This window comes from Rhinopithecus roxellana, chromosome 14, assembly GCF_007565055.1.
Source record: "Rhinopithecus roxellana isolate Shanxi Qingling chromosome 14, ASM756505v1, whole genome shotgun sequence".
Taxonomy (NCBI): Eukaryota; Metazoa; Chordata; class Mammalia; order Primates; family Cercopithecidae; genus Rhinopithecus; species Rhinopithecus roxellana.
The window spans coordinates 66,417,423-66,443,797 of NC_044562.1; the positions used below are offsets into that span (position 1 = coordinate 66,417,423).

Consider the following 26,375-nt stretch of genomic DNA (forward strand, 5'->3'; position numbering starts at 1 on the left):
GAGCTGGTGCAGGAGGAAGCAGGGGCAGGGTTGGACACAGTCACATGCGTCAGGGTGACGGGGGCGCTCTCAGTCCTGCATATTAATTCCATTTTTAATCAGGCAGAATGAGACTCCGGCATCAATCTGCCACGTAGCCGACTCTGAATCGTGCTGGAACTGACAGGAAGGTTCCGGGCGGTGACATCGACTCAGCAGCGAGGGGTGGAGCCTGAGCTGGGTCCCTTGCCCTGGGTGCAAGGGGCATTCCACTGCCCAGGCTTCCCAGAGGTACCCCACACACCAGATGGCACTCCACACTTGATTTTATTCTGTGATACTGATTTGCAGAAACCCCCCATTTCCTGGGCAGAGGAGGGCAGTAGGGCCCAGAAAAAAGGGGGGCCGGCCTCCCAGGAGGACTGGGGCCCGCTCTGCTGGGGTCACTGCTGACCAGGCCTCAGCCTTCCTTCCAGCCCCACCCTCTCCCCTGCAGTTTGTTTAAAAGTTGAGCTGCAAAAATTAAATAAAAGTAAAAACAAACCCCTGAGTTGTTAAAAACCAAATTAAAAATCCCCCTCTGTGTCAATAGGTCCTATTCCTAAAGCCAGTGTGGCAGGACAGGCAGGTGGGGCAGGCGGCTGGCAGAGCTCAGCTGGTGCTTGAGTCCTCAGGCTCACCATCAGACTCGTCCTCCTCCTCCTCCTTCTCAGGGCCCAGGTGGCCGTGGGTGTCTGGCCGCTTCAGGATGGCGCTGTACTTGAGGGCTGTGGACTCTGCCTGCAGGACCACCTCCACCAGGCTGAAGATGGTGATGACCTGTGCAGAGCCCGGCCGTGAGGGGACAAGGACGCCAGGGCCTGATGTTGAGGCGCAGCTCCGCCTCCATCCCTGCAGCAGGACCCCAGGCCCCTCCTTTGGCCTCTGGAAGCCTCTGCTTGCCTGTCTGTAATGGGGGTCCCCTCCAGGAAGAACGCTCTGGGTCAGGGTAGAGCTGGGGAGTCAGATGCATCCTGAGCACTCCCAAGGCTTATGAAACACAACCTGGGGGCCGGGTCCACCTTCAGGGCACATTGTTGGTGAAAACGGTTCCAGACAATTTCTTGCTTGTAAATTCATGGCTTTTATCAGGTTCTTAAAAGGACCCCAGAAGACCAGCAGCCCTGCATTAGAGGGACAGGCAGAGCCCCGCCTCTCTCTCCACTGTGGTTGCCCCCAAGGAAGGGAAGGTGGTGCCAGAAAGCAGGACCTTCAAGAGGGGGTCTGGGTAAGCCAGGAGGGCCTGCAGGCCCTGAAACCCCACTGGGAAGCTGCAGTGCTAGGGGAGCCCAGGGGACACAGATGAGGGAATGAGGGGCACCGCAGGAGGCAGGAGAGGGGTCATCAGGACTTGGGGAGCTGGGACACAGAGGGGTTCTGACCTGCTGTGCTGGCTCCTGCTCCATGTCCTCAGGCTCCCAGACCAGCGTGAGCTCCGGCTTCTTTCCCACCTTCTGGAAGTGGTGGGACCGCAGGGCCAGTGCCTGGAGTGCAAACACCAAGCCTCAGGCTTCAGCTCTGGGTGCTGCTGCCTGCCCTTCCACCCTGGAGGGCTTCAATGCTTGGAGGCGGCCCTCAGTCCTCGGTCCTGGGCCCTGCCTGGCTGGAGGGAGCTTCCGGGAGGCCCTGCCAGGCCACCTTCGGCTGAGGCAGCAGCTGAGAGTGACCAAGGGCCAGGGGTGGGGAATAGGAAGGCCCATGGCTCTGTGTGCTATTGCGGGCAAGTGGTGGGGGCGTCCAGGGCTGACTACACTGAGGTGGGGACAGAGAACTGTGGCGGCAGAGCACTGCGCCCCCTGCTGGTGCCATCTGTCAGTGCAGGCAGGGCTGGGCCCACAGCAGGATGACCTAGGCTTGAACTTCAGGACACAGAGCCCCGAGGGTCAGCAGGGGGACTCTGTCCTTCCTCTTCTGCCCAGCTCCAGGTTAGGAACACCACGTTTACTGCACACAACGGGCTGGACACTGTACTCCCAGGGCACTCTGGATGTTAGGAAATTCAAAGCCAGGCACAGGGGCCAGGTGGTGACCTGCAGACCCCTTGGCCAGCTGGAGCCAAGCCCCTAAGGCGGCGTTAGGACAGGCCCACGTCCCCTTGGAGAGAACTGTGAATCAACAGTCACTCAGGGCAGGAGCCAAGCCAGGGACAGCTCTCTTCCTTGTCTTCAGGGGACAGTTTCCAGAGCGGCCAAGGACCATTCTCTGGCCTCTCATTCCTTCACATTCCTGTAAACACAGTCCCTGAAGCTTGCACACCCTGCCGAGCTGTACTGGCCATGGAGGGGCCTGATCTCTGGTTCCTGGGTCCTTGGGGAAGGGGGCCAGGCCTGACCCCGGGCCTGGAGCCACCATCCCAGGCAGGAGAGCTGGGCGTCTCTGCAAGGCCCATCAGGTGGGCTTTGTGCTAGGACTGGGGGAGCGAGGGGTGGAGTGTGACCCATCACAGCCTGTACCCCTCCAGTGAGGGATGGCTTGGGCTGCCCCGCCCGCCCCTGGGCTCTCCCAGGGCACTCACATTGCAGTAGATGCGCTTCTGCACGCCGTAGCGCAGCACCAGCACGTCGAAGGCTTGGTTCAGGACGCCCATCACCATGGCTTCTGACTCCAGGGGGCCACTCTCCTGCAGGGACAGTGCTGCAGCCATTGCACCTCCTGGCACTGCCCTGGGCTCCTCGAGGCCTCCTGGTGAGTAGGTGCCCAGGGGGGTCAGGAGCCAGAGGGAGGTGAGGGGCACCAGGCTGGAGAGCTCACCTTGACCAGAACGGCAAAGAAGAGACCGGTGCTGAGCTCCTGCACGCGCTTGGACGCCATGCGGCGGTCGTTGCAGTGGTCCGCCTGCTTCTGCAGGGTATCGGGCGCCATGTCTAGTTGCTCCCTATAGCCTGGGAAGAGGGGGCAGGGTGGTGGGCGGTGCTGTATGGGGGAGTAGGCAAGACATGAGGGTGGGAGCCTGGGGGGCCGGGAAGAGCTAGGGTTGGGGGATGGGCTGCATGGTGCTACACCCCCGGCAACAGATTAGGACCCCAGCACCCAGCTCCCAGGGCAGCAGAAAGCGGCCCTCTGAGGTCAGCGCCCTCCTCCTGGACGTGTTCAGGGCTGGCTGTGGGCCCCATGCAGCTTCTGCGGCACTGGCCTGTAGGGAGTTTCCAGGCCAAGCTCCCCTACGCTTGGGTTGCCCCACCCTTGGACCTCCGCGGTCACGGGAGAGTGGTCTTGGGCCACCGAGCACCCGCTGTGGGAGTGGGCAGCCCTGAGCTGGCCCAGGTCTGCCCTGGCCCCGATCACACCCCTTACCTAGCGCAGCAGCCAGGAGGCGGTGCACCAGGACATCGGCAAAGCGGCGGATGGGTGAGGTGAAGTGTGTGTACAGGGGCACGTTGAGCGCGTAGTGCCGGAACTGCGCCGGGTCCTGCAGCAGCCCCGAGCAGAAGTACAGTGCCATCTGCGGGACGGGATGGGTCAGAGCCTGGCCAGGCCAGCTGCCCAGCCAGGCCCGGAGGGCTGGCACCACCCACAGCCTCACTGTTGGCAGCAGTGTGTGCACAGACCTGATGGGCTGCTGGCTGAAGCCAGGGAGGACTGGGGCCAGGGCCCTTGTTGCACAAGGGGACCCAAGGGGAGACCAGGAGGCTGGGCAGAGCCCATGGGTGCCCATGTCCTTTCCAGGAGACAAATCTGGCCTGCCTGGGCCTCCCAGATGCCCTCAAGGTGGCAGCACTGAGAATGGCCTGGACAGGTCCACCCCGCTGAGGACCAGAGAGCCAGGAACCCCCAGGATGCTATCAGGGTAGGGGGCACGAGCTGAGCCTCCCAAGTCCAGTCCCTGCTGAGTTACTGCTGAGCACCACCAGGAGGGAAGAGTCTCTGGTCTACCCTTCCCCAGCATGGGGCTGGGGCAGCTACCATCGCCAGGAAGAAGGAAGAAGAAAGAAAGGTAAGGGAGGAGGAGGAGGTGGTGGCAGCGGAGTAGGAGGAGGAGGCGATGGTGGAGGAGGAGGAGGAAGAGGACGAGGAGGTGGTGGTGGCGGAGGACGAGGAGGTGACGGTGGAGGAGAAAGAGGAGAAAGTGGTGGTGGAGGTGGACGATGAGGAGGAGGAGGCCTGCAGTTTTGTTGCAATGGGGGCTGCAGACAGTGTCTGCTGGAGACACAAGCAGAAGCCAAGGAGCCTGTGGGTCTTTGTTCAAGGAGGCAACGTCCATCCTCCCATCTGGCCAGAGTGGGAGGAGGGAGAGAAAGCCCAGGACCCCCTGCCTTGTGCAATAAGGGCCTCAGGCTCCTGGGTGCTTCCTCTCTGGCCCAGGCCCCCCTTTGGTCGGGGCCATCCTCATCCCCTCTGGCACTGATCCTGCCCAGCTGAAGCCACACTTCACCTGGGCACCTCTGTGCTCACCAGTACTCCACCCCACAGCCGCCAAGAGAGGCAGTTTCCAGCCTGTCAGACTTGGCCCTTCTCATCTCCAACCATCTGACCCTCCCAGGGGCTGAGACACAGAGGGCGGAGTTCCAGAGACCTTTGTTCTGGGCAGGAGGCAGGGCTGGGACAGGGGGAGATACCCAGAGTCTCTAGGGACCAGCACATAGCCCGTCCCAGCTGGGGCCACAAGCCCCTGAAGCTGCTTGTCCTGCAGTCCCCCCGTTTTCAGGGCTGAGTGTAAAGGCCAGTGCTGCTGCCTGGGAGCGAGTGAACGGGTTCCTTGCAGAGGTCCAAAGTCACTCCTGTGTGTCTCGCTGGCTCCCTTGCTCCCTGGCTGCTATATACACTCACCCTCCTGTGCCCTTGGCCAGACAGACAGCCAGCTCCCATTACTCTGTGCACATGGGCCCTGGAATCCAGGGCGTAGCTGGTGGTGACCTGCTGGGCTCCCTAACTCCACTTCCCTTCCAGCCCCTGCTGGGCCCTGGGTTAAGTTGGGGGCAAGTCTCTGGGGGAGGTGGGCACAGCCTCCACTCCCAGACACATCTGGGCTTTGTTCTCAGCGGTGGCCCACTTCCCCAGATGACCTGGGTGAGGTTGATGAAGGGCCCTGGCCCCTCCTGGCTGGTGGAGGTGGCTCAGGGTCGGGTGGGATGGGTGGGGACCATGGCTTTCCCACAGGCCCAGCCCTCCTCCTGAGATAGCCCTGGTGTCCTGATGCAGAAGCTCACTAGGGACTGCGTGTCCCCTCACACCTTTCTGTGCTCTCTGCTGCTGCCCTGCCCTGTCCCTAGCACAGTTCCCGGGGCCGAGGAACAGGAGCACTGCAGACCTTCTGGTGACTCCCTGCCATTGGATTCCCAGGCAAGGGCACGTCTGAGCTCCCTGGCAGGCGAGCCAGGAGAATGCAGCCTTTTCAGGCTCTGGCTGACTCTGGAGCGGCTCTGATCCCTGAAACTCCAGCTTAGCTTGTACCTCCTTGAAGGTGATGGCATTAGAGGCAGGGGCATGGGAGGGGCCCCAGATGGGCAGAGCCACTGGCAGTTCTGGGACTCAGGGGCTGCTGTGCCATCTCTGCCAGGCCTAGAGCCACTGGAGTGTAGAACACAGACAGCCCCGCAGGCACGGCCCAGCCCCTCTCAGCTGTGGGTGCCGCAGGTGCTTGGCTGGGCAGACACTTGTGACTGGGGGCAGGTCAGGGCGGCCAGGCCCAAGCAGGTCCTGATGGCTTCAAGCCCAGCAGAGCCTGAAGTGTCAGAAAATAAATCCACTAGGGTCAGCTGAAGCCATCCAGTTCTTGTGAACAGACTGAATCTGCTGTGTGACCAAGCCCCTGAAATACAGCCTGTCCCTGCCCCTGGGCTGGGCTGGGGCCCAGAGCTGACTCACCAGCACCCACTGCTCCCGCTGGCCCGAGGGTCCTCTGGGGTCCTGGTCCCAGGATGCTCAGGCCCTGCATGGGTGAAGCTCAGCCTTGGGGGCTGTGACAGGCGTCCCAGAGCAAGCCCAGCTGTCCACCCCACAGGCTGCCACCTCCCTGCAGGCCCAGGCCTAGGCCCACGGCCAAGTCCGCTTCTTTCCCACACTGGCCAGAGGCCGACAGCTGGTTCTGGACTCCACATGCGGGTGTGGAGGCTGTGGAGTATTCCCCGGGACAGGAAGCCACACGGGACCCTGTCTCTCCTCCAGGACCCCAGCCTGACAGGAGGTCTCGGTAGCCCCTCAGCTCTAAGGCATGTTGTCCTTGAGCAAGTCTGAGCAGGAGGCAGCGGTTCAAACTCAAGAGGCTCAGGGTGCCCCCTCCTAGGTGCTGCCTGGGGTCGGCCTCCTCTCCCACCCTCCGGCAGAGGAGGAGCAGCCCCGTCCACCCAGCCATGTCCAGAGCAGGGCAGGATCACTGGTGGGCTGTGCTTGCACGTGGAAGTCACGGGTCTGGGGCCAGTGTGCTCCCGGGAGTCGGCGAGGACGGGGCTGGACCCTCCTTACCTGCACGGGACAGGGCTGGACCCTCCTTACCTGCATGGGCCGGGAGCACATGTTGGTGAGCACCTCCTTCCGGGCCAGTGAGTACTTGTCATCTCCAAATGTTTGGGTCAGGCTTTTCTAGAAGCAAATCCCAGAAACCGGTGTGACGTGTGGTCCAGCTCGGGAGAGACTCGGGGCCCTGTCATCCGCTAAGTACCTCATGCCCAGCTCTCAGCGGGAGGAGCTGCCTGGGGGCTCAGCCCTGCTCAGAGGGGATGGGTGGGGAGAGGCGGCAGCTGCCCACAGCCTGTGGCCCACACTGGCCTGAGGTTAGTCCCTTCCATGTCTTGCTGACTGGCCTGGACTCACTGGGCTCCAGCTCTCGGGCCTAGGGCACCTGCCTTCCCCTCCCAGGGTCGGACCTGGGTGAGATGTCGCCTCCTCCAGGACCAGAGCCAAGGCCCTGGGTTTCTTAGCTTCGCCCCAGGCACGAAGCACCTGAAAGTACCCACCAGGAACGTTCCTGGGGTTCCTACAATTCCAGCCCCCACACTCTGAAAGCCTCTGGGCCCAAGACCAGCCCTTTCTGGCCACAGGACCCCCGCCCTCTGCTAGGCCTCCAGGGTCCCCGCTTAGCACAGTCCTGGTGAGGGGGCAGGTCCCATTGTCAGGGCCCGTGTGACTCAGAGGGGCCCTTCCTCCCAGGGCCTCCTTCCTCCTCTATAGGAGAGACCTGGCTGAAGGGGAGGGACTCTGCGGGGAAGCAGAGGCCCTTGGACCCCCCACCTTCCAGGTCTTTCTCTTCTTTCCCCCAAGCAGAGCCTCCCCTGAACCCTGCCCAGCACTCACATTGAGGGCTCCTGCGGAGCTGAAGTCCACGGGCAGCCCCATCTGGTCGCAGAATTCCACCAGGTCATTGAGCATCCTTGTCTGGGGTGGGGGGTGCCGGCGCAGCAGGGCCTGCTCGGGGAAGGCGCGGTGGATCTTGTGGGCCACTGCCATGTTGGCCAAGAGCATGAACTCCTCCACGAGCCTGCAGAGGGTGGGTGGGATGGGAGGGACCGCTGGGGTTGGGGGACAGCTGCTCAGGCTTTCCCACGCTGCAGCCTGCCTGGCTCTCTATCACCCTTCAGGTCTCAGCTTAAAGACAACCTCCCAGCTGCCTCATCTCATGTGTTCCGCCAAGTCCCTGTCTTGCCCAGCACTCCCATGATCTTCCCTGCACCAGTGGGTCTACACCACCTTCTCCTCTGACTGGTTAGCTCCTGTGCTGGCTCTCCCAGAGGGGGACCCTGGAGAGCAGGGAAGCACCTATCTATTAAATCATTCACCGCAGCAGCCCCAGAGCTCAGCAGCCCACCCAATCCAGAGAAGGCACCGAGGAAAGATCTCTGCTGAATGACAGGATGCCTGGAACCCGCGGGCAGCCCTGGCTATAAGAGGGCACTATGCTCGCCCAGGTCATGGGAACCCAGGGGCCCCGGCCCAGCCCCTGCTCAGAGGGCTCCCTGGGGCATGTGGCAGTGGTAAGTGGACAGAGGACGAGGACCCCTCGGTCCCAGGAGTGCTGGGCTCCCTTCTCCCTGGGGATGGTGCCTTGTTGGAGGGAAGCCTCCCGACAGGGTCTCTGGGGGTGGACAGGATGGTCTAAGGCAGCAGGAGGGAAGCGCTCACCAGGGCACAGGGCAGGAGTGGGGATGGGGTGAGACCCCAGAGTCACCCTTTCAGGGGCTGCTGCTCTGGCTTTGCAGCACTTGGGTGTCATCAGATTCAATCGTCACTGTGAATGGACGTGGCTCCTGATGGAAGGACTGAGCAGGTCAAGGTCCCAGATTGAAGGAGCAGGGACTGACGGGCGATGCGGGACGTGAACCAGGCAAAGGCTGGGGGGCTGGTATCACACAGCACTGAGGTCAGTACCACTGTCCCTATCATCAAATCTGGGGCAGGAGGCCCCTCCTTTGGCGGGACAAGACGATCACAAATGTGCACAACACCTAGAGCCTGTTGTGATGGGCGCTTGGGCATGTCCTTATGCCTTGGTGACCAGGATCCCCTTCATGGGGAAAGCCGCTCCCTTGGGGAGACATGGGGTGATCAGGGCCTTGACCAGGCTGGGGGGACTCTGCCCTCCCTGCCTTCCCCCAGGCTTCATGCCCAGCCCCAAGCTTTCCCCTTGAGTGAGAGAGGTCAGGGAGGAAGCTCCCGCAGGCCTGGCCGCAGCCGGGGCCCTGCCATCAACTTCCCTTCCTGGAGGTGTGGGGAGTGCTGCAGGTGAGCCTCGTCATCTGGCCACGCTTGTGGAAAGAAAGCCAGCCAGAGAGAGAGAGCGCCCTGGCATGCAGAGCCCCTCGTCCACCCAGGGTGGGCCTGCCAGGGCAGACGTGTGCCTGTGCTCCACCAGGATGTCCTGAGAGCACATCTGCCTCCCTAGGGAGCCTGAGCTGCAGAGGAAGAAGGGCTGGGAAATGCCCCAGGAGGGCGGGCACCACCTGGGAAGGAGGGAAGCCAGTCCAGCACCCCTAATCCCTCCTCTGTGGGGACTTTTTTGGGTTAGGTCATGGCACACAGTAAGGCAGATGACAGCTGGGATGTGTGACCACAAGGATCAAACTTCAGCCTACCCTTCTATCACATAGGACACCCAGCAGGTAAAAGGAGGAGCGTCCATGTTGCCCTCTGGGTGGCAGTAATGTGCCTGTAATGTGCCACCCCACCTCCCAGCCCCTAATCTGTGCTTGTGCCCACCACTTCCTGCCAAAAACCCTGTGTTCAAGCCCTTAACCCACTACAAGTCTCCCAAGCCCAGGTCTGACTCTCAGCTCCACAACATCCTTGCTGTGGGATGCTGAACAAATCACAGAGCCCTCCCCATCCACCCTCTGTCTCAAATGCAGGACAGGGGTCACAATGGCACCTGCTCAGGGCTGTCACGGACCCAGAGAAAACAGGTTCTGCACTGGCAGGCCCTCTGCCCGATGCATGGAAAGCCCTCAGGATGCAGGCGCTGCTCTCCTGTTGCCCCACCTGCTCCCTACACAGCCAGCGGGGGGTCTCCTCAACACGCCCTGTGATTTTCATCCCATCAACTCTGTTCCTCAATTCTTTTGAAGCCTCCCCTGAAAAGTAGGCTGCAGTCCCCGACATGAACACTGACTGTTCTAGGCTCACCTGTATCACTGTCTGGTGCCATTAGACTGTTCTTACTTGGATTTCATAATAAGATATTGTGAATCCAAGAGGAGTCAAAATCCCTGCTTGAAAAATATCTAATACTGGTCAGGCCATCAGCACCAAGATGCTTCAGATGCACACCATCAAGCATACTTTTGCCCTCTCACTCCATAAAGACTACCACGTGCCAGGCATGGTTCTGGACTTTTCTCCCCATGCAGTCAGACAATCCTCTTGGGCAGGAGCATCCAGGCTATTGTGTGGTGCCTGCTTTCCCCTCCAGCCCAGCTACAGGAAGAGGGACAAGTGTAGCCTTAGGCCCAACCCTGGGCTGCGTTTTGCAGTGTGGCCAGCAGGGGGCAGCATGACCCCATAGCGGGTTGCACTGAGGCTGCAGGCTAAGGAGGCCACCAGGCAGGCAGGGTGAAGGAGCAGGGCTGTGCGAGGCAGCCCTGGTTACTCTCCTATGCTCATGCCCCACCCACTATGGGTTTAGGAACTGAATATCTGGGGGCCTCTCGGGGCTGAGCCAGGCTCCTGCTCTTAGTTTCTGCAGGGGCTCTCCACATCCCTTCTCATGGTCTTCAGTAAACACAAGGACAAGGACAGGAGGGAGGGGACCTGGAGAGGGCGGGGCCACTGCGGAAGCCCCTGCCATGACCACAGACCTCAGGCAAGCTGCTTCCCTGGCAACTCCGCTACCTGTCCTCCCTGGACCCCAGCACAGTCCCAGGAGTCACCCCTGCCCTCGACAATGAACAAGTGCACTCTTCGTGACTTGAACGTGAAGCCTGGTGAGGCTTTGGAGGAGAGGCCCACCGTGCCGGGGCCCTTGATGTGGCTGAGTCTCTGCTTCCCGTGCGGTCTCAGCCTCTCCCTCCCTCTGGGGGGCTGGGAGTCGGGACAGCGCCTGTGGAGCTCTGGCGCAGCCAGGTGGGTCACATCAAGCAGGGACCCAGACAAAGGTCAAGGGCACTGAGGAGGGAGCTGGCACCACAGAGAGTGCACTTCCCAGGCACAGCCTTGGCCATGATGTTTGAGGCCAGCTGCAGGGGCTGTTTGTGGCCCTCATGTCCTTCTGATGCTGCAGGTAGCGGATGGGGGTGGAGAGAACAGGTGGGCTCTGAGTAGGAGTGAACGAAGGTGGGGCTGACCCCTGGTTCTGGTGGTGGCACCATGGGGTGGCTGGAAGGTGGGTCCCCAGTGGAGTGTGGGGACAGAACGGTGCAGGCCAAGCCCAGCTGCCAGCAGCCAGAGTTGCACCGAGTTCAGTATTCACCATTGCAAATGGGACTCCGCACCACGGGTCAGAGAACTGAGCTGGACGGTGCAGGGTGGTTGGGGTAGGGTAAGTGGGGGTCAGGGTTCTCATCTGGGGTCAGCATATGGACCACAGTCCCCCACCCTGTCAATTCCCTGGTGGGCCAGCAGGTGGCGCCCAGCCGCCGCCGCCGCCGCCGCCGCCGCCGCCTCCTCCTCCTCCTCCTCCTCCTCCTCCTCCTCCTCCTCCTCCTCCTCCTCCTCCCTCCCCCCCCCCCCCCCAAGGTCCCGGGATGGGGTAGCTCCAGCTTAGAGCCCAGGCACTCCTGCAGGAACCCAGGGCCAGAGATGGAGGCTGTGACAATGACCCGGTCAGCAAGGCCCTCTCCCCTGACCTCCTCCCTCCCTCTCATGGGGAACAGTGCTAGGTGCACAGCCTGGGCAGCCAAACCTCCGAAATGCCCCAAGTGATCCTAGCTGGTCAGGCTGCGCCGCTCCACACTCTGGGCCACGGGAGCCCTGAATTCAGGGGGCGGAGAGGGCACTGGGGCTGCTGTATGGGAGCGTACCCTGTCCCCTGCCCCGGCCTCAGATCTTCCTGCTCTGATGTGGGCACTGGCCCTAGTGTCACCCCACTCCTCCCAGCGCCAGGGGCACAGGCATGAGATCACTGGGCCTGCTGGGGATGGGGCGCTGGAGCTCAGGGACTGCCTGACAACTGCTCTCCGAGGGGCTGGGAACGGCTGCCAGCCAGCATCACCTTCCAGAACAGCAAGCCAAGGCCTTGGAGACGGGGCCTCGGTCCCAGACCTGGCATCGGCCGAGTGTCTGGAGCCCGCACCACCAGGGCCCCACCACTCTGGAGGTCTGGGGTGGGGCTGTGCTGTGACAGCGGCTGCAGGGCCAGGACCCCAGCTCCTCGTCACTCACTCCCAGCACCCCTCCTCCCTGGGTCTGGGCCTCCCTGGGGCAGGAGGGGACCGGGAGAGGGAGGGCAGGTATGAGACTTGGCGAGCCCCTCACATGCTGTGGCAGACAGCAGGGAAAGGTCACCAGCCCCCGCACACAGTACACACTCCCCACAGCAAGGGTGACACTGGTAGAGACACAGGTTCCCACAGTGCACAAATGTTCCTCTAAAGAAAGAGCATCAACATCAATACACGAAAAGCGGGACGCTTCATGCATTTACAACAGGGCGTCCTTCACCCTGAAGGTGCCTGCAAGCATCAAGATTGTGCAGAGGCAGCCACTGGGTGCCGCATTCCTGCTGGCTCGGGTGGGACCTGTTTCTGTCGCATCTTAAAGGATGATGCTGGGAAAGGCTGCTCTCACCCTGGTGGGGCCCTGCTGCAGCCAGGCACATTCTGCAGCTGTTTTTCTAGCTCCAAAGGAAGGAAGTCCCCAGAGGCTAGGTGGCCACATTTGGGCCCTCAGACCTTGCCAAAGGGAGGCCCAGTGGCTGTAATGGGCTCAGAGGTGAGGAGATGAGAAAGCGGTGAAGCCATCTGTGCTTCAGAGGAAGTCTGACTTCCCTGACCATCGAGGAACTGGATCTGAGTATTTCTCTGCTCAGCTGGAAGGGTGGGGCTGGGTTTTGATAGTCAGGGATCCGAGGCATCTGTGGCCAGGAAGGTCCTGTCTGGCAGGTGGTAGGGGTTGGGGGGTGTCCTTCACCTCTCCTGGCCCTGCCATCAGTAGAGGAAAAGAGACGAGGGGCTTTTCCTCAGTGGTGTGCATAGAATGCCAGCCCTACCACTCACTTGCTTCTTAAGCTCATGGAATCTCAATTTGTTTCCTGTAAAATAAGGAAGCAATGTTCAAGTTCCTGGCCTTGAATAAATAAGACATTATTATTATAATACATCCTATGATGTGACTGGCCTGGGTGCCCCAACTCTAGGACTTGGGCAAAAAACACAGCAAAGGCAACATTTCTGTAAGTTTCTTCTGCCTCCCCTACCCTCACCACAAAGCCTCCCTCTGGCAAGGAGCCAGAGGTGTTCCATTTCATATCCATGCACCTGCTAAAGTGCTGAGAAACTCACCTCACCCCTTCCTCACACAGGGCACTCAAGAGAGTGGCTTTGGAAATGAGCGGGGACCAGGGCAGAGGGGCAGGGCCAGTCCCCGAAGCTGAAAATGTGTCCATTTTCAAAGGCCTAAAGCAAATGTGGGACAGAAACAGCCTCTTCTGCCCTCAGCCACCAGGGCCCTTGTCACACTCTGTGGGAGGCTCCTGCTAATGCAGTGAGGCCACTCACAGAGCGTGTTCAATTAGCTCTTGCTGAAAACTGCTAACGTGGCTTTGATAAGAATTGCTCCCAGCCAATTTCAGCCTCATTTCTTCTGCAGACCAAATTTTGCACACTTGGGCATATGCTCCCCGTAAGCTCCAGAGCCCTGGGCTCTGCCGAGGCCATGAAGGCAGCTGCTGGGCCTGTCTCAGAAGCTGTGCACCCAACCATGGCCCCTTTTCCATGGCTGGGCAACCCATGGGGTGCAGGTGATGGCCACCTTTAAGTAGAACCTGCTGTGTTCTTAGCGGCCAGAAATTGAGTGTGGTATTGTGGAAACCGCAGGGCCCAGGAGGCAGGGGTCTGTGGGGTACTGAATTGCAGGCTGCTGGGTAGAGAAAGTGGAAGAGATCTTGGTGGCAGCTCTGTCCCGGGCCAGGCCAGGTGGGGCTGGGGGCCTGGGAGCTGGAAAGTGGAGGCCTGGCACGAGGGAGCTGCAGGCAGAGCCCCTGGCCTGGGTGTGGGAGGGGGATGGGGAGGAAGTGCAGCTGCTTGACTGATGGACCCCCACCCACAGCTGGCCGTGCACCCTGCTGCCAGCCTCCAGCAGAGGGTGCCGTGGCTGCTGGGTGGCCGACCAGTCACAGCTTGGGCCTCTCACTGACCCCTCTCCTCCTGGGCACGCTGCAACCTCCTGAATACATTGGACATTCCCATGAAACCACAGGGAAATGAATAGGGCCCAGTTCACAGGCATGGAAAAGCCCAGAGAAGAAGGCCTCTGGAGTCAGACATCACAGGCCTGCAGGGGAGGCCAGAGCCAGGTTTCCTAGGCTGGGAGGCTCAGTCCACCGCAGGGCTTTTCTATAGGTGAGTGGGCGGGGCCCTGATGCAGCCAGGCACATTCTGCAGCTGTTTTTCTAGCTCTAAAGGAAGGAAGTCCCCAGAGGCCAGGTGGCCACATTTGGGCTCTGATGCCTTGCCAAAGGGAGGCCCAGTGGCTGCAATGGGGAATAAGACGGGGCTTGCTGGTAGATGGGGCCAGGCTGACAGTGCAGAAGGCCCTTGTCAGCGTAAAGCCAGCCCAGAGGCCTCATTCACTCCCCAAGTTCGGGCTCTGCTCCCAGAGGTAGGGGCAGGCCTGCAGACTGGCAGCAGCCCTGCCCCCAAGCAGAACCAGGTGCCAGTCTGTGCTGTGTGGCCTTGCAGAGTGTGGTCATTAGGGCTTGCTGGCTGCTTTACGGTATTGACACATAAGCCTCTCTCCAGTGCCAGCCCCTGCCCAACCGGAACTGGAAACAAGGTCCTGAGGAGGGGTGGCACAGGCATACAGAAGTCTGGCCACCTAGGGGAGTCCCCACAGTGCCCCCAACATCTTTGTTTGCTGCCCTGCTGGCTCCTGGCCAGGGGTCCCTTTCAAGCCTTGGCAGGGGAAGCTGGCTCCGCAGACTTGGATCAAGAACAGAACTGGGCCATCGCAGACTTAAGGAGGCATCGACTTTGGTTTTAAAATTAGGCTTTGGGCACTTGGATGTTCAAGGAAGAAGGGTGTTCTGGAACGCACAGGTCTTTCTCTCCGTCTCTCTCCTGCACATACACATGCTCTTACACACACACGTTACCAAGGCAGCCACAAAAACGAGAGAGAAGCCTGGGCTTCCTGGGACCTTGAGTGGCTTTCTGCAAGTTGGAACAAGTGTGCTCACATCTGAAAACTGCTCCTGCCCAAACGGCTGCTAGGTCAGATCCCCTTCAGCAGGGCCACCACCCCAACCACATAGCCACTAAAGTCTGCAGGGAAACAAGCGCAGAGTGGTCTCTGCACTTCCTCATCACTCCTCACTGGCCCCTACACCCAGTGCACGGGGAGGGGACTGTTGGCCCTAAGATGACGAGGGAGATGGTGTCTTTGGGAGGCCACAGAAGTGACAACAGAGGTCCCATGCCACGGTGTGGCAGGGCTGGATGTGGAGACTGCCAGGCACTTTGCTACTCTCGGTCCATCAAGTCTCAGAAGACAAGAGTTCTCATGTCTAGCAGGAGAACGGGGAATTCAGTAAGCTCGAAGGACTTGCCCAAGCTCCCAGACCCAGGGTCCCTGACACCCTGTCCACTGCTTTGTCCTCAGGTGACCCTGCATCGTTTGCTCTGAACCCTCTAAGGAGGAGGGAGCAGCAGGATTTCTTTCTGGCACCTGCCAAAGGCTCTGCTGACAGTGGGAACTCAATGCAGAGCCCACCCTGAGAGCACACTGCTTGTTTCCAGGCCCCCACTTTGCCTCTGCCTCTGTCCCGCTGCAGTTGGATGAGGAGGGCAGCAGCAGCATGGAGGCCCACGCCATGGCCTCCCTGGTAAGGCTGCCTCCTCCTGGCTGCCTCAGGCTCAGGCCCTTTCCTGTCTGAGTCGTCCAGGGCAGAGCACGGTTGCTTTTCCTGCTCTTGGTTTCCCGTCACCACTGAAGTTGCCCTGTGCGGCCTCTCCTTTGCTAACACTCCTCCCAGCCCCCACAGAGATGCACTGGGCCCCCGGGGCAGGGCAGAGTGGGCCACGGGCCATGGCAGCAGTGGGATGGGGAAGGCCCCTGCCCCTCAGATGCCTTGGCCCACGTGACAGCATGGACCCTGGGTACTGGGCCTCAGGTGAGCCTCTTTCTAGACTGGTCCAAGAGGCAGTTTTTGTGCTGAGCTCGGAGCTGGGCAATGAATCCAGGCATCTCCCATGTTTTCCCTGATGAGCTCCGTACAGTCAGAGAAACCTCAAGCATTCCCCAGGTCAGTCCCTCGCCCAGCCTGGGTGCGGCCCAGGGTCCTCAGCTGCTAGTGCTCTGGGGGTCCTTGGCTGTCACACTCCCTGGCCCCCCACAGGCTCTCGCTGGCCTGTTTCTGGCCTCAGCCCTGCTCCCTTACCGGACACAAGGAGATCAGTGCCTCTGTTCCCCAGGGAACCCGTGGGGCCTCCCCATGGGTGACAGGCATCCAGACTCTTACGCCACCCTGGATTTTCACTCTGCCCACTCTGCTCCCCGTACCCAAGCCCACCTTGTCCACTCCGTTCCCTGTGGGGCTGTACAGGTTCAGTCCAGGCATCTCCCTCCCTGGCTCCATGGTCCTGTGGGCTGAAACTAAACCAAATCTCATCAGTGAATCCAGACTGTCTTTTTCTGGAGGCTAGTTTTCCTCTGCAGACCATAGGCTGTGGGGCGGGGAGGGTGGGAAACACCTGGCCATGCCCATCTACGTATCCCAGAGCTGAGCAGCACATGGAGGAGCTGGTGAAATGTCTGGGGACACAAATGAGGCATTTCAGTGATAATGATTTGCTTATTTGCTCCACAGAAAATGCTGAGTGCCAAACAAGACTTATTTTCAGGGATGGAAGCACAGCCCCCTAGTAATAAAGGACTAGGAGTGGCAGTTATGGTTCCTGGAAATTCCCTTCAGCTTATCACTGTTGAACCAGAGGTGTATGAACTTGGCAGACGAAAGCCAAGATGGCTTCTGCTGGCCTAATGGGACACGCTGCATTTGCCTCGATACATTCTTACTGCCTGTAGATGGTTATCACTTAAATCCACCACAGGTGACAGGTGACAATGTGACTGGGACTCATTTGTTGGTTACATGATGAATGAATCCTCTCCTGCAAGGGTAGCCTGCCTCAGTATAAACATGAAACACAGAAGGTTAAAAGAAAACCTCTCTTGTCTTGGTTTTTTTCCACTGAACTAATGCTCGACTTATCAACCCCTGGAACACAGCATGTTGAATTTGGCAGAGCTCTGCATTCATTCTGTGACTTTTAAAATATTGACACACAGTTTTATGACCCAGGTTCAGAGTGGTTTCAATGAATGTGTCCCCTGACCCCAGAACATTCTGGGCTTCCCTGACATCTTCATGTGCCTGCCCCATGTGGCACTGAGGCCCCAGCTCTGCCCTCTCTGCTTTGTCCACAGGAAGGGGTAGGGTGGGTGGCGCGGCGTGGGATGGGGTGGGGAGGTGGGGAGAACAATAAGACTGCTGGGTTTCATCTCTACCCCTACCCAAAGTCAACCAAAGACCGCTGAGAGCTCTCACACACCCTGTGTGAAGACTTCAGCCCTTTTCCCCACGCCACTCTCATTCTACCTGAGAACCAAGACCAGAACAATCTGGATTAGGCCCTGAGTCTTTCCAGGAAAGCTGGGTCAATGGTAAGTCGGATGGCGAGGCCAGACCATGCCAAAGCCTGACTGGACCTGAGGGCTCTGCTTCCCTGAGCTACCACTCTGCAGGCCAACCCCGTCTTGTAGGGCAGCCTGGGGTGCAGAGGGCAGTCCTGTTTATCCAGGATTTTCAGATGCATTAAGAAAACTCTCCTGGTACCTGGGATGCTGACCAGCAATGGCCTTCTGGGAGCTTCTTCACAGGTAGGTCAGGCGAAGCCCAGGCAGCCATGTACGACCGGGAGGGCCAGCCCATTCCCTTTGGCCTCCCCTGGGTGAGAATTGTTCTTCCTGCAGAGGCTGCAGTACCCGGAACTCTCTGGCCTCAGTCCAACTGCCTCTGCCTGGGAGGAGAGCCTTGCCCAACACCCCAGGAGGGCCCTGTGTGGTCCACTGGGCTGTGCAGCCACCAAGATGGAGAGTAACTGTGTTGTCTGGTTAATGGTGCTTATGGCTGTCCATTTATCAGTAAATCTTTGTGATACTCAAGCCCAGTTCCTCGTGTGCCATGTTTGGCTGTTGTGGATGTACTGTCAAATGGTCATTTGCAACAAAACAAAGAACTGGCTGCTAGTTTCACCAAGACATGCTTACGGGTAGCATGCAGTCCAGGGTGTGTCCACTGCGTGCCAACCACACAGTGTCGTGCACACAGACACTGGGTGCTCCTCATTCGATACCCTCTGCCCAGGAATGGCCCAGCCAGCCATGTGGGAGCAGACCACACCTCCCTGCTGGGTATGGAGGCCAGCAGTGCTAAGACTCTGGCAGTAGGAGTTCTGAGAAAGGAGTGGCCATGGTCACTGCACTCAAGGAACATGAAGGGAAGACCCCTGCCCTGTGTTGTATGTGGAATGCTCCTGTGGTTTCAGAGAGAGATGGTGGGGAAGTGGTGGGAAGGAGAGCCATTCTCCTTCAATCCATGATCTTTAGGGATTCCCCCTCATTCCAACAAGCACGACAAGACGGAACACAGAGGCTTGGCGAGGCGGCTCTCCGCTCTGCTCAGTTCTCCAGGGCTTGGCCAGCCCTTTTCCCTCTGGCTTTTGTCCCATGACCACCCTGTCACCTTCTCACTTGCCTCCTCTTGGGTGGGCTGGGGCCTACGGGGTCCCACACTGACACTCCAGCTGGGAGGAGCAGAGAGCAACAGCACCCAGCACCCTGCCGCACTGGCCTTCCCATGTGAGGTGCGCACGACACTGACAGCCACTCCCTGCATCCTTTCCTCACCTCCCCACTGGCCCTTGTCGCCCCCCTGCAAATGCTGTTTTATATACCTGTCTTCCTCAATGGGCTGTGGGCTGCAAGGGAAGGAACTGGGCCCTTCTCTTGTGCTCAGTGCAGTACCTGGCACTAGCAGGTGTCCAATAATGTTTGCTGGACAAGCAAACGAATGACGTTTACGACTGGGCCAGAGAACACGTGGCGAAACTGGTCCTCCAACCCATGAGGACGTGGGTAGACTTCTCAGCGCCCGCCCTTGAACTCCAAGGGCTTTCCTAGGAGTCGTTTTCTAAGTTTGATGGTGGGAAAGGACCCATGTGGCACAGAACACAATTCTGAATATAAGGACTTCCTGAAGATTCCCGCAAGTTACCCTTGTTTGAGTCCAGCTTCTTGGACGCTCTGACCAGCACTGGCCTCTGGCCTCTGTGGAGGCTGGCCTTGCAGGAGTGGGTTCTCCATTGTGGATCAGCAGCTTCACTTTATAACAGAGCCCAGAGCCAACCTGCCAGTATTCTTGTCTTGCTAAAGTCAGTGGGGAAAGGTAGGGCGCTGTCAACCACAACCTGGATAAACTTAGGCGGCTACTTACCCTCTCTAACTTCTTCTACCTACCTCACAGGGTTACTCTAGTGAGGATTAAATGAGATAAACTTTGTTATCTTATTTAACATTATAAGCTCTGACATACTGTTAACTATTCCATAAATATTATTAGTGTTATTATGAAAACCTTCTGCACTGAATTAAGGAGACAAAAAATAGAAGAGGCGTAATTAAAAAATAGAAGAGGCCAGCAGTGGTGGCTCACACCTGTAATCCCAGCACTTTGGGAGGCTGAGGTGAGCAGATCCCTTAAGGTCAGGAATTCAACACCAGGCTGGCCAACATAGTGAAACCCCATCTCTACTAAAAATACAAAAATTAGCCAGGCGTGGTGGAGGGCACCTGTAATCCTAGCTACTCGGGAGGCTGAGGCACATGAATCACTTGAACCCAGGAAGCAGAGGTTGCAATGAGCAGAGATTGGGCTACTGTACTCCAGCCTGGGCGACAGAGTGAGACTCTGCCTACCTTCTACCTCCCTACTCCGCCAAAATAGAAGAATGTTAGGAACACAGAACATGTGAGGGAAAAAGAGCAAATACTGCATGCATGCCCCCAGGAGACATCTGTCCAGCATCTGCTGAATACCTCTGTGTTTCCGACACCGTGTGGGGGATGGGATGAAGTGACTGTCCTTGCTCTTGGGCACAGGGAATCAGATCAACACATACTTACTCCCCTACCCCATAACCCCTGTCCAAATTTTATTAGCATAAAAAGTGGCTTGTTTCCTCAGCACTTACTGCCTGGGCAAGGAAGGCCTTTTACACACATTCTCCACACTCTACCCACAAATGTGTTTGCCTTCCATTGCAAGGACTGTCCATGGGTCATGAAGCCAAGGGTAATAACTTGCCTCCCAGGGCACACAGCAAGGTACTGGTGGTTCTGAGGTTAATGCTGCCTTAAGGATGTGAGAGTTAAGCTCGATGACACTAACAGCTGGGAGATTTACTAGAAAAAAGCCCAAAGGAATGAAAAGTTCCTTCCTCTTCAGGAACGGTAAAATGAAAAATCACAACAATGGTTTCCTAGAAGATTTATGACACAAAAGATAGCGACCAGCTAACTGCTCTTTTATCTACACCAAAGACTAATGAGAGGAAATAGATTTAGATTAAACTGGAGGGCTGTTAAACCAAAGAAGAACAATTCCATAATAAGCACAATATCTTGCTTACCTAAAACTTAATCACATTTGATCTTATGTCTTTGAAACATGAAGCAGAACCAGGAAATAGGCAGAAGCAGGGTCTGTGGGCAGCCAGCGTAGACACGGGGCCAGGCACGAAAGTGTACCTCCTGGGAAGTCCCTCCTTTGTGCCTCACTCAGAGCCTTTCCTCCCATTGAACAGAATCCTAACAGCTTGCCTCGGCTTCCTCAGAGATTCCATGCTCCCCACAAAGCCTCATGCTTGGAGTGGCTGGAGAGAGTGCTACAGGCTTCTCTGGACAGCTATGGAGAAGTGACAACTGGCCTGACTGTAAAGGCAGAGATAAAGACAGGGCAGGGCCCCAAGCGAAATCAGTGAAAATACACAGCATTGTGGGGACAGCTAGTGTGGAGGCGAATGACACTGTGGAGTGCAGGGGACCCCATTAAAGAACAGGACATAATTGTAAGGAACAAGGTTTTGGCGCCTGCAAAAATAAATCCTCTCTGTAGAATGACTCCTTCCTTCTTACTCTAGGTAGCACAAACATTAACAGATTTACAGAGCAACAAAGGCTGTGCTGGAAGCTGATGAGCTGATGCCCAGGAGGCTACTGTAGAGCCGCAGTGGTGTTCCAGGGCTCCTGGACACACAGACACACCAGTGCCAGGGCACTCAGGGAAGGGAGCTGCTGAGAGCGGGGTCCCTGACCGCAGGAGATGAGCCATTTCCTCTGCCATCTCTGCTACCCATTCATCACAGTCCACTCTCCAGTTTGGCACCTACCCCCTACTGGTAACCCGGGCTTGGAGGGTGGACCCTGGGTCTCACCTAGCTTTGGGGCAGATGTGGGGTCACACAGGGTCGGCCTGAGGGTAGCCCAAAGTCAGTGGAATGATCTATGTTGTTCATCTCAGCCAGGCCTTGCTGTGTTGGGCTTTCAGAGCAGCTGCGGAAGTTGGCCACTTCCTCTTGCTTAACTCAGTGGGCATGAGCTGGGCACTTGCTCTGACTCACTCTATGAAATCTTTTCCCAGCTGTGTTCCGGACATCAGAGAAGCATTCGCAGAACAGACAGCAAACATGTTCAATTCTTCTTCAATACGTGAAACAGCCACTAGGCAATTTATAGCCATTGATAGCCTCTGCCTGTCATCAAGCACAGCAATTCCTTCAGGCTCTAGAGGCTTCCTGCCCAACCACCAAGAAAAAGCCACAACGCCCCAGAGAGCTGGGAGTGGCAGTGAAGACAGATCAGAAACACTTCCCCACAGATCACACAGCCAAAAGCTAAGAAAGCCAAGCACATTCTGGTTACCTGCCAGGCAGCCGCAGAAGGTAACAGCCATGGGCACCTTTCTTCAGGCTCAGACCCAACATGTAATCCTATGACCTGTTTCTTTTATGGGCTAACCTACTTGAGAGTATATCTCAGACCTCTGTGGCCTGAGTCTGGGCTCTGGGCTTTCAGTACTCGAGTGAGGGTTTTTACAGCAGAGGCATTTGCTACTTTAAGTACCTGAACATGCCCTGGGTCTGGGCCAGCACACCGATATGGGGGTGGGGAGGGCTGGAAGCGCTCACTCCACTTGCCAGGAATTGAGTGTCCCTGTTCATCAAACAGGAACCTGGCCTGAATATCACAGTCTCTTCTAGAACTCCGTGAAGTCTTGGGAAGGGGCAAGCCTCCTTGGGTTTAAAGACTGCCTGGCTGTGCCATCTGCTTAAAAAAGTTAGCATGAGGGATCAAAGAGCCAGCTTCCCCCTGGGGATGCAAACCTGTGGTTGGAGAAATACCCAGAGAGGCAGAGAGAGAAACGAGTCATTCCAGGACCTTCTGAGAAAGGTATGGATGTGGCAGGTACAGATACAGGGAAAACAAAAATGGCCATTCTCACCACCCTCTGTCACTGGTTAAGAACACATCTTCATGTGCTATTAAGTATCTAGGAAAGAAATCCAAAGAGCTCCAAGTCATGCTGGATTGCTGCAGCCCCAGGAGGCTCTCCAGAATGGAAGAAGCTGCAGTCCATCACAAAAAGATAAGGAAAGGGAATGGCAAAGTGTCATTCAAGAAAGGGAAAGTGTTAGCTGCTTAATGTAGCTCTGTGTTAAATCGACAATGAAAACATTTACTCTTCAAGGTCTTTGAGAGTTCTGAAATATCTAGTTTTGAGAGTTTCTGGTGTCCTAGACTTTTCTGTCTCATAGGGAAATCTCTTAGGATACCCATGGGTAGTTATTTGGGCTGCAAAAGGTGGGGTGTGAGAATAGTGGGGGGCACTCTCAGTTTAGGAAGCTCCTTTCAGCCCCAGGGCCCTGAGGCCTCCGGGGCCTGCTTGGTTTGGGTCTCCACCCTCTCTGTCCTCTTCATTCCTCCGAGTCTCAGCGAGAGGGATTCTGTGAACCCATGTAGGACTCATAACCCTCAAAATGGGACAGCTGAGACTCTACAGGGCTTAAAAATAGGATCTACCTTGCAACCTGAGCAGCCTGCCCAGGAGGAAAGCCTTCAATCCTACCTCCCAGCACCAGACAACAGGTGACAGAATGACAGCAGAGGCTGGGGAAGGCCCTGTACTGGGCCCAGTGGGTGCTGAGCTGGTGCTGAGCTGGTGCTGAAGAGGGCTGCAGCCCTTTAGGGCCACAGGCAGGCCCACAGGGCTCCTTTCCATGGCAATGGAAATTAGGGAAAGGAGGGATGGGGCAGGTGACAGGGTCATAAGGTTTGGCTCTGTGTCCCCACCCAAATCTCATCTTGTAACTCCCATAATTCCTATGTGTTGTGGGAGGGACCTTGTGGGATATAACTGAATCATGGGGGCCGGTCTTTCTCATGCTGTTCTCATGATAGAGAATGGGTCTCATGAGATCTGATGCTTTTAAAAATGGGAGTTTCTCTGCACAAGCCCTCTCTTGGCCTGCTGCCATCCTTATAAGATGTGACTTGCTCCTCCTTGCCTTCTGCTAGGATTGTGAGGACTCCCCAGTCATGTGGAACTGTAAGTCCAATAAACCTCTTTCTTTTGTAAACTGCTCAGTCTCAGGTATGTCTTTATCAGTAGCATGAAAATGGACTAAAACACAGGGATATAAGGAGATTTGGGGTAGGAGATTACTGGGGAAAGGAAAACATGCTGAATATACCTATGAGGTATTAATAGTTTAGCAACTTTTCTCTCAGCCATGTATGACAAAAGTGGTATTTTTATGACCTCGGGGGTTCACATTCAATATTCCACCAAGGAATCAGGGAGAAGTAAGGAGAGCATGGGTCTTGGAGTCAGACAGATCTGTTTGAATCCTTGTTCAAATGTACAGTCATGATATCCTTCCATAAAATGGCCAAGGCAAAATCTCCTCACAAGGTTAAAATGAGGAGTAGCGGTCTTGTGATAAACATTAGTTCCTTCTCGTTTAAATAAAAAAAAATTCAGACACCATCTTCCTAGCTCCTAGTTCATAAATCACCACTTAAAACTTAAAAAAATGTTCCTAAATTGAAAACTCATCTTGGGGAAAAATAAAGTGTATACTAAAGAAAATGCCAGTAAAAATTTTCATAATCTAAAGAGTGAGTTTGTGGTTAAAAACTCTTCTCTTTGAGATCAGGAACAAGACATAAATGCCTGTTATTATTATGTCCAGGAAATGCTGTACAGTGCAATAAGGCAAGAAAAAGAAATACACGGCATGAGAATTGGAAAGGAAAAAGTAAAACTGTCATTATTTGCAGACGACATGATGAGGTATGTTGGAAATAAAAAAGCATCTACACTGAACTGAAATACTGTTATGAAAAAAATCTACAAATTATTTGAACCTAATAAATAAATTTAGGAAAGTCATTGATGACAACAAGGTCAACAAAAATAAACTATTTCCTTGTATTAGCAACAAAGAGAAAATTAAATTTACAAATACCATTTAAAATAGTACCACAAATCAAACACCTAGGAGTAAATCTAATGAAACATGAACAAGATCTCTAACAGAAAATTATATTGAGAAAAATTAAAGAAGCTCTAAATAGAGGGAGGTACCATGTTTGTGAAGACTCATTATCATAAAAGTGTTGATTTTTCCCAAATTGACATATGGATTCAAAGCAATCTCAATATAAATCTTAGTAAGTTTGTGTGCATGTATGTGGCAACTGACAATCTGATTCTAAAATCTATATGGAAATGGAATGGGCCAAGAATAGCATAGGTGCTCTTTACAGAAAAAGTCCAAGTTGGAAAGTCTAGCTCTACTGGATATCAAGATTTTTATACAAACATTAAGACAGTGTGGTATTGGTACAAAAATAGATATATAAACCAGTGACACAGAATGGAGAGCAGAAACAGACCTGTGCATATGGGTACTTCGTTTTTGACAAAGGTGGCAGTGCTAAGGTATGGGGAAGTATTTTCAAAAAATGATGCTAGGTCAACAGATACCCATAGGAAAAAATAAACTTGCTGTACCATTTTCAAAAATAAATTCTAAGTAGATTCTTTTAGAATATAAACAAAGATTTCTTAAATGGGATACAAAAAGCATTTAACCAATAAAAAAGATTGACATACTGAACTTCATTTAAATTAAGCACTTCTGTTCATTAAAATAACACCAGAGACAGTAAAAGAGCAAACTACACAGTGGAAGATATTTGCAACATGTATAAGCAACAAAGAACTGATATCCAGAATACACAGGACTATAAATCAAGAAGAAAAACAGGAAACCCAGTAGAAAAGTAGGCAAGAAATTTGAAAAGGCACTCTACTGAATGGCCATAAACAGATGAGTTCTCACACATTGCTTGTTCAATTACATATGATTCAGCAATTTCATTCCTACTATATACTCAAAAGCAACACATGCATATGTGTACCAAAAGACATGTACAAGCAGATTTATAATAACCCCCAAATGGAAACAATACAAATGTTGACTGAACAAATGCAGATTGGATAAATTGATGAATGGACTATATAGATGCAACAGCAAAGATGAATTATCACAAACAATGCTGAAAGAGAAAAGCTGGGCACAAAGAGAATATAGTAAAAAATTTCATTTATATGAAGTTCAAAGCCAGGCACAACCAACCTATATTGTTAGAAGTTACAATGGTGGTATCCTTTTGGGAGGAGTGAGGGGCACATGGGAGGCTCCTGGAGGCTGAAATATTCTATTTGTTATTTATTTTTTAATAAAAATTTGTTCGTTAATTGTCATTACACTGCCTGGGCTGATGTCATACCCCTGGGCTCCAAGCAATCCTCCTGCCTTGGCCTCCCAAAGTGCTGGGATTATAGGTGTGAGCCACTGCACTTGGCCATGTTCTATTTCTTGACACGGATGTGTTCATTTTCTAACAATTTCCTTGAACTAGATGCTCATAATTTGTGTACTTTTCTCTACGCATGTCATAATTCAGAAATAAGTTTTGGGCCAGGCGCGGTGGCTCAAGCCTGTAATCCCAGCACTTTGGGAGGCCGAGACGGGCGGATCACGAGGTCACCATCCTGGCTAACATGGTGAAACCCCGTCTCTACTAAAAAAAAAATACAAAAAGCTAGCCGGGCGAGGTGGTGGGCACCTGTAGTCCCAGCTACTCGGGAGGCTGAGGCAGGAGAATGGCCTAAACCCGGGAGGCGGAGCTTATAGTGAGCTGAGATCCGGCCACTGCACTCCAGCCCGGGCAACAGAGCAAGACTCCGTCTCAAAAAAAAAAAAAAAAAAAAAAAAAAAAAAAAAAAAGAAGAAGTAAGTTTTACAAAGTAAGCTTCTTATAAAAACCTACTTTCCAGTCTGTGCACTATAGGAAAAAATAGCAGAATGCATAAGTCACACTATATGCTAGACATGGACCGGTGTTCCTGCGTGTGTACACTGATGTATGCGACTGGTCTGTGGCCAGCACAATCTGCCGAGTTTTGCGGCTCCCACATTTCTTTGCTTGGATCAGTTCTGGCCTCAGAAAGCCAGCAAGAGTCGAAGATCTAGTGATTTCTACAAAGGGTCCTGAGCACCATAGCTCAGCAGCATGGGAAACCTCTGCTGAGGCAACTGAGTGCTATAAAATGTGACTTCAGACTCTGTCCCTCCCTGGTTCTCCCA

At 55.3% G+C, this 26,375-nt stretch overlaps 1 protein-coding gene across 4 annotated transcripts in view; it reads right to left on the bottom strand.

Moving 5' to 3' along the window:
* Positions 1-76: 76 nt before the first annotated feature.
* The window catches only part of LOC104655173 (DIS3-like exonuclease 2), a 324,355-nt gene continuing 298,056 nt past the window's right edge, over positions 77-26,375 (bottom strand). Inside the window, exons 14-20 of one of the 4 annotated variants that reach the window (XR_004053181.1) lie at positions 7,249-7,432; positions 6,451-6,537; positions 3,313-3,460; positions 2,770-2,900; positions 2,534-2,652; positions 1,401-1,502; positions 77-798 (exon numbers count right to left, since the gene is read on the bottom strand). Coding sequence is in view for 3 of the 4 variants with exons in the window: in XM_030916405.1 (XP_030772265.1) it covers positions 1,107-1,502; positions 2,534-2,638; positions 2,770-2,900; positions 3,313-3,460; positions 6,451-6,537; positions 7,249-7,432 (1,051 nt within the window). In the remaining variant the exon portion in view is untranslated. Of the gene's footprint in view, positions 799-921; positions 1,503-2,533; positions 2,653-2,769; positions 2,901-3,312; positions 3,461-3,673; positions 5,888-6,450; positions 6,538-7,248; positions 7,433-26,375 lie in introns of those variants that run through there. The other 3 variants (XM_030916406.1, XM_030916405.1, XM_030916407.1) reach the window with 3 other exon arrangements.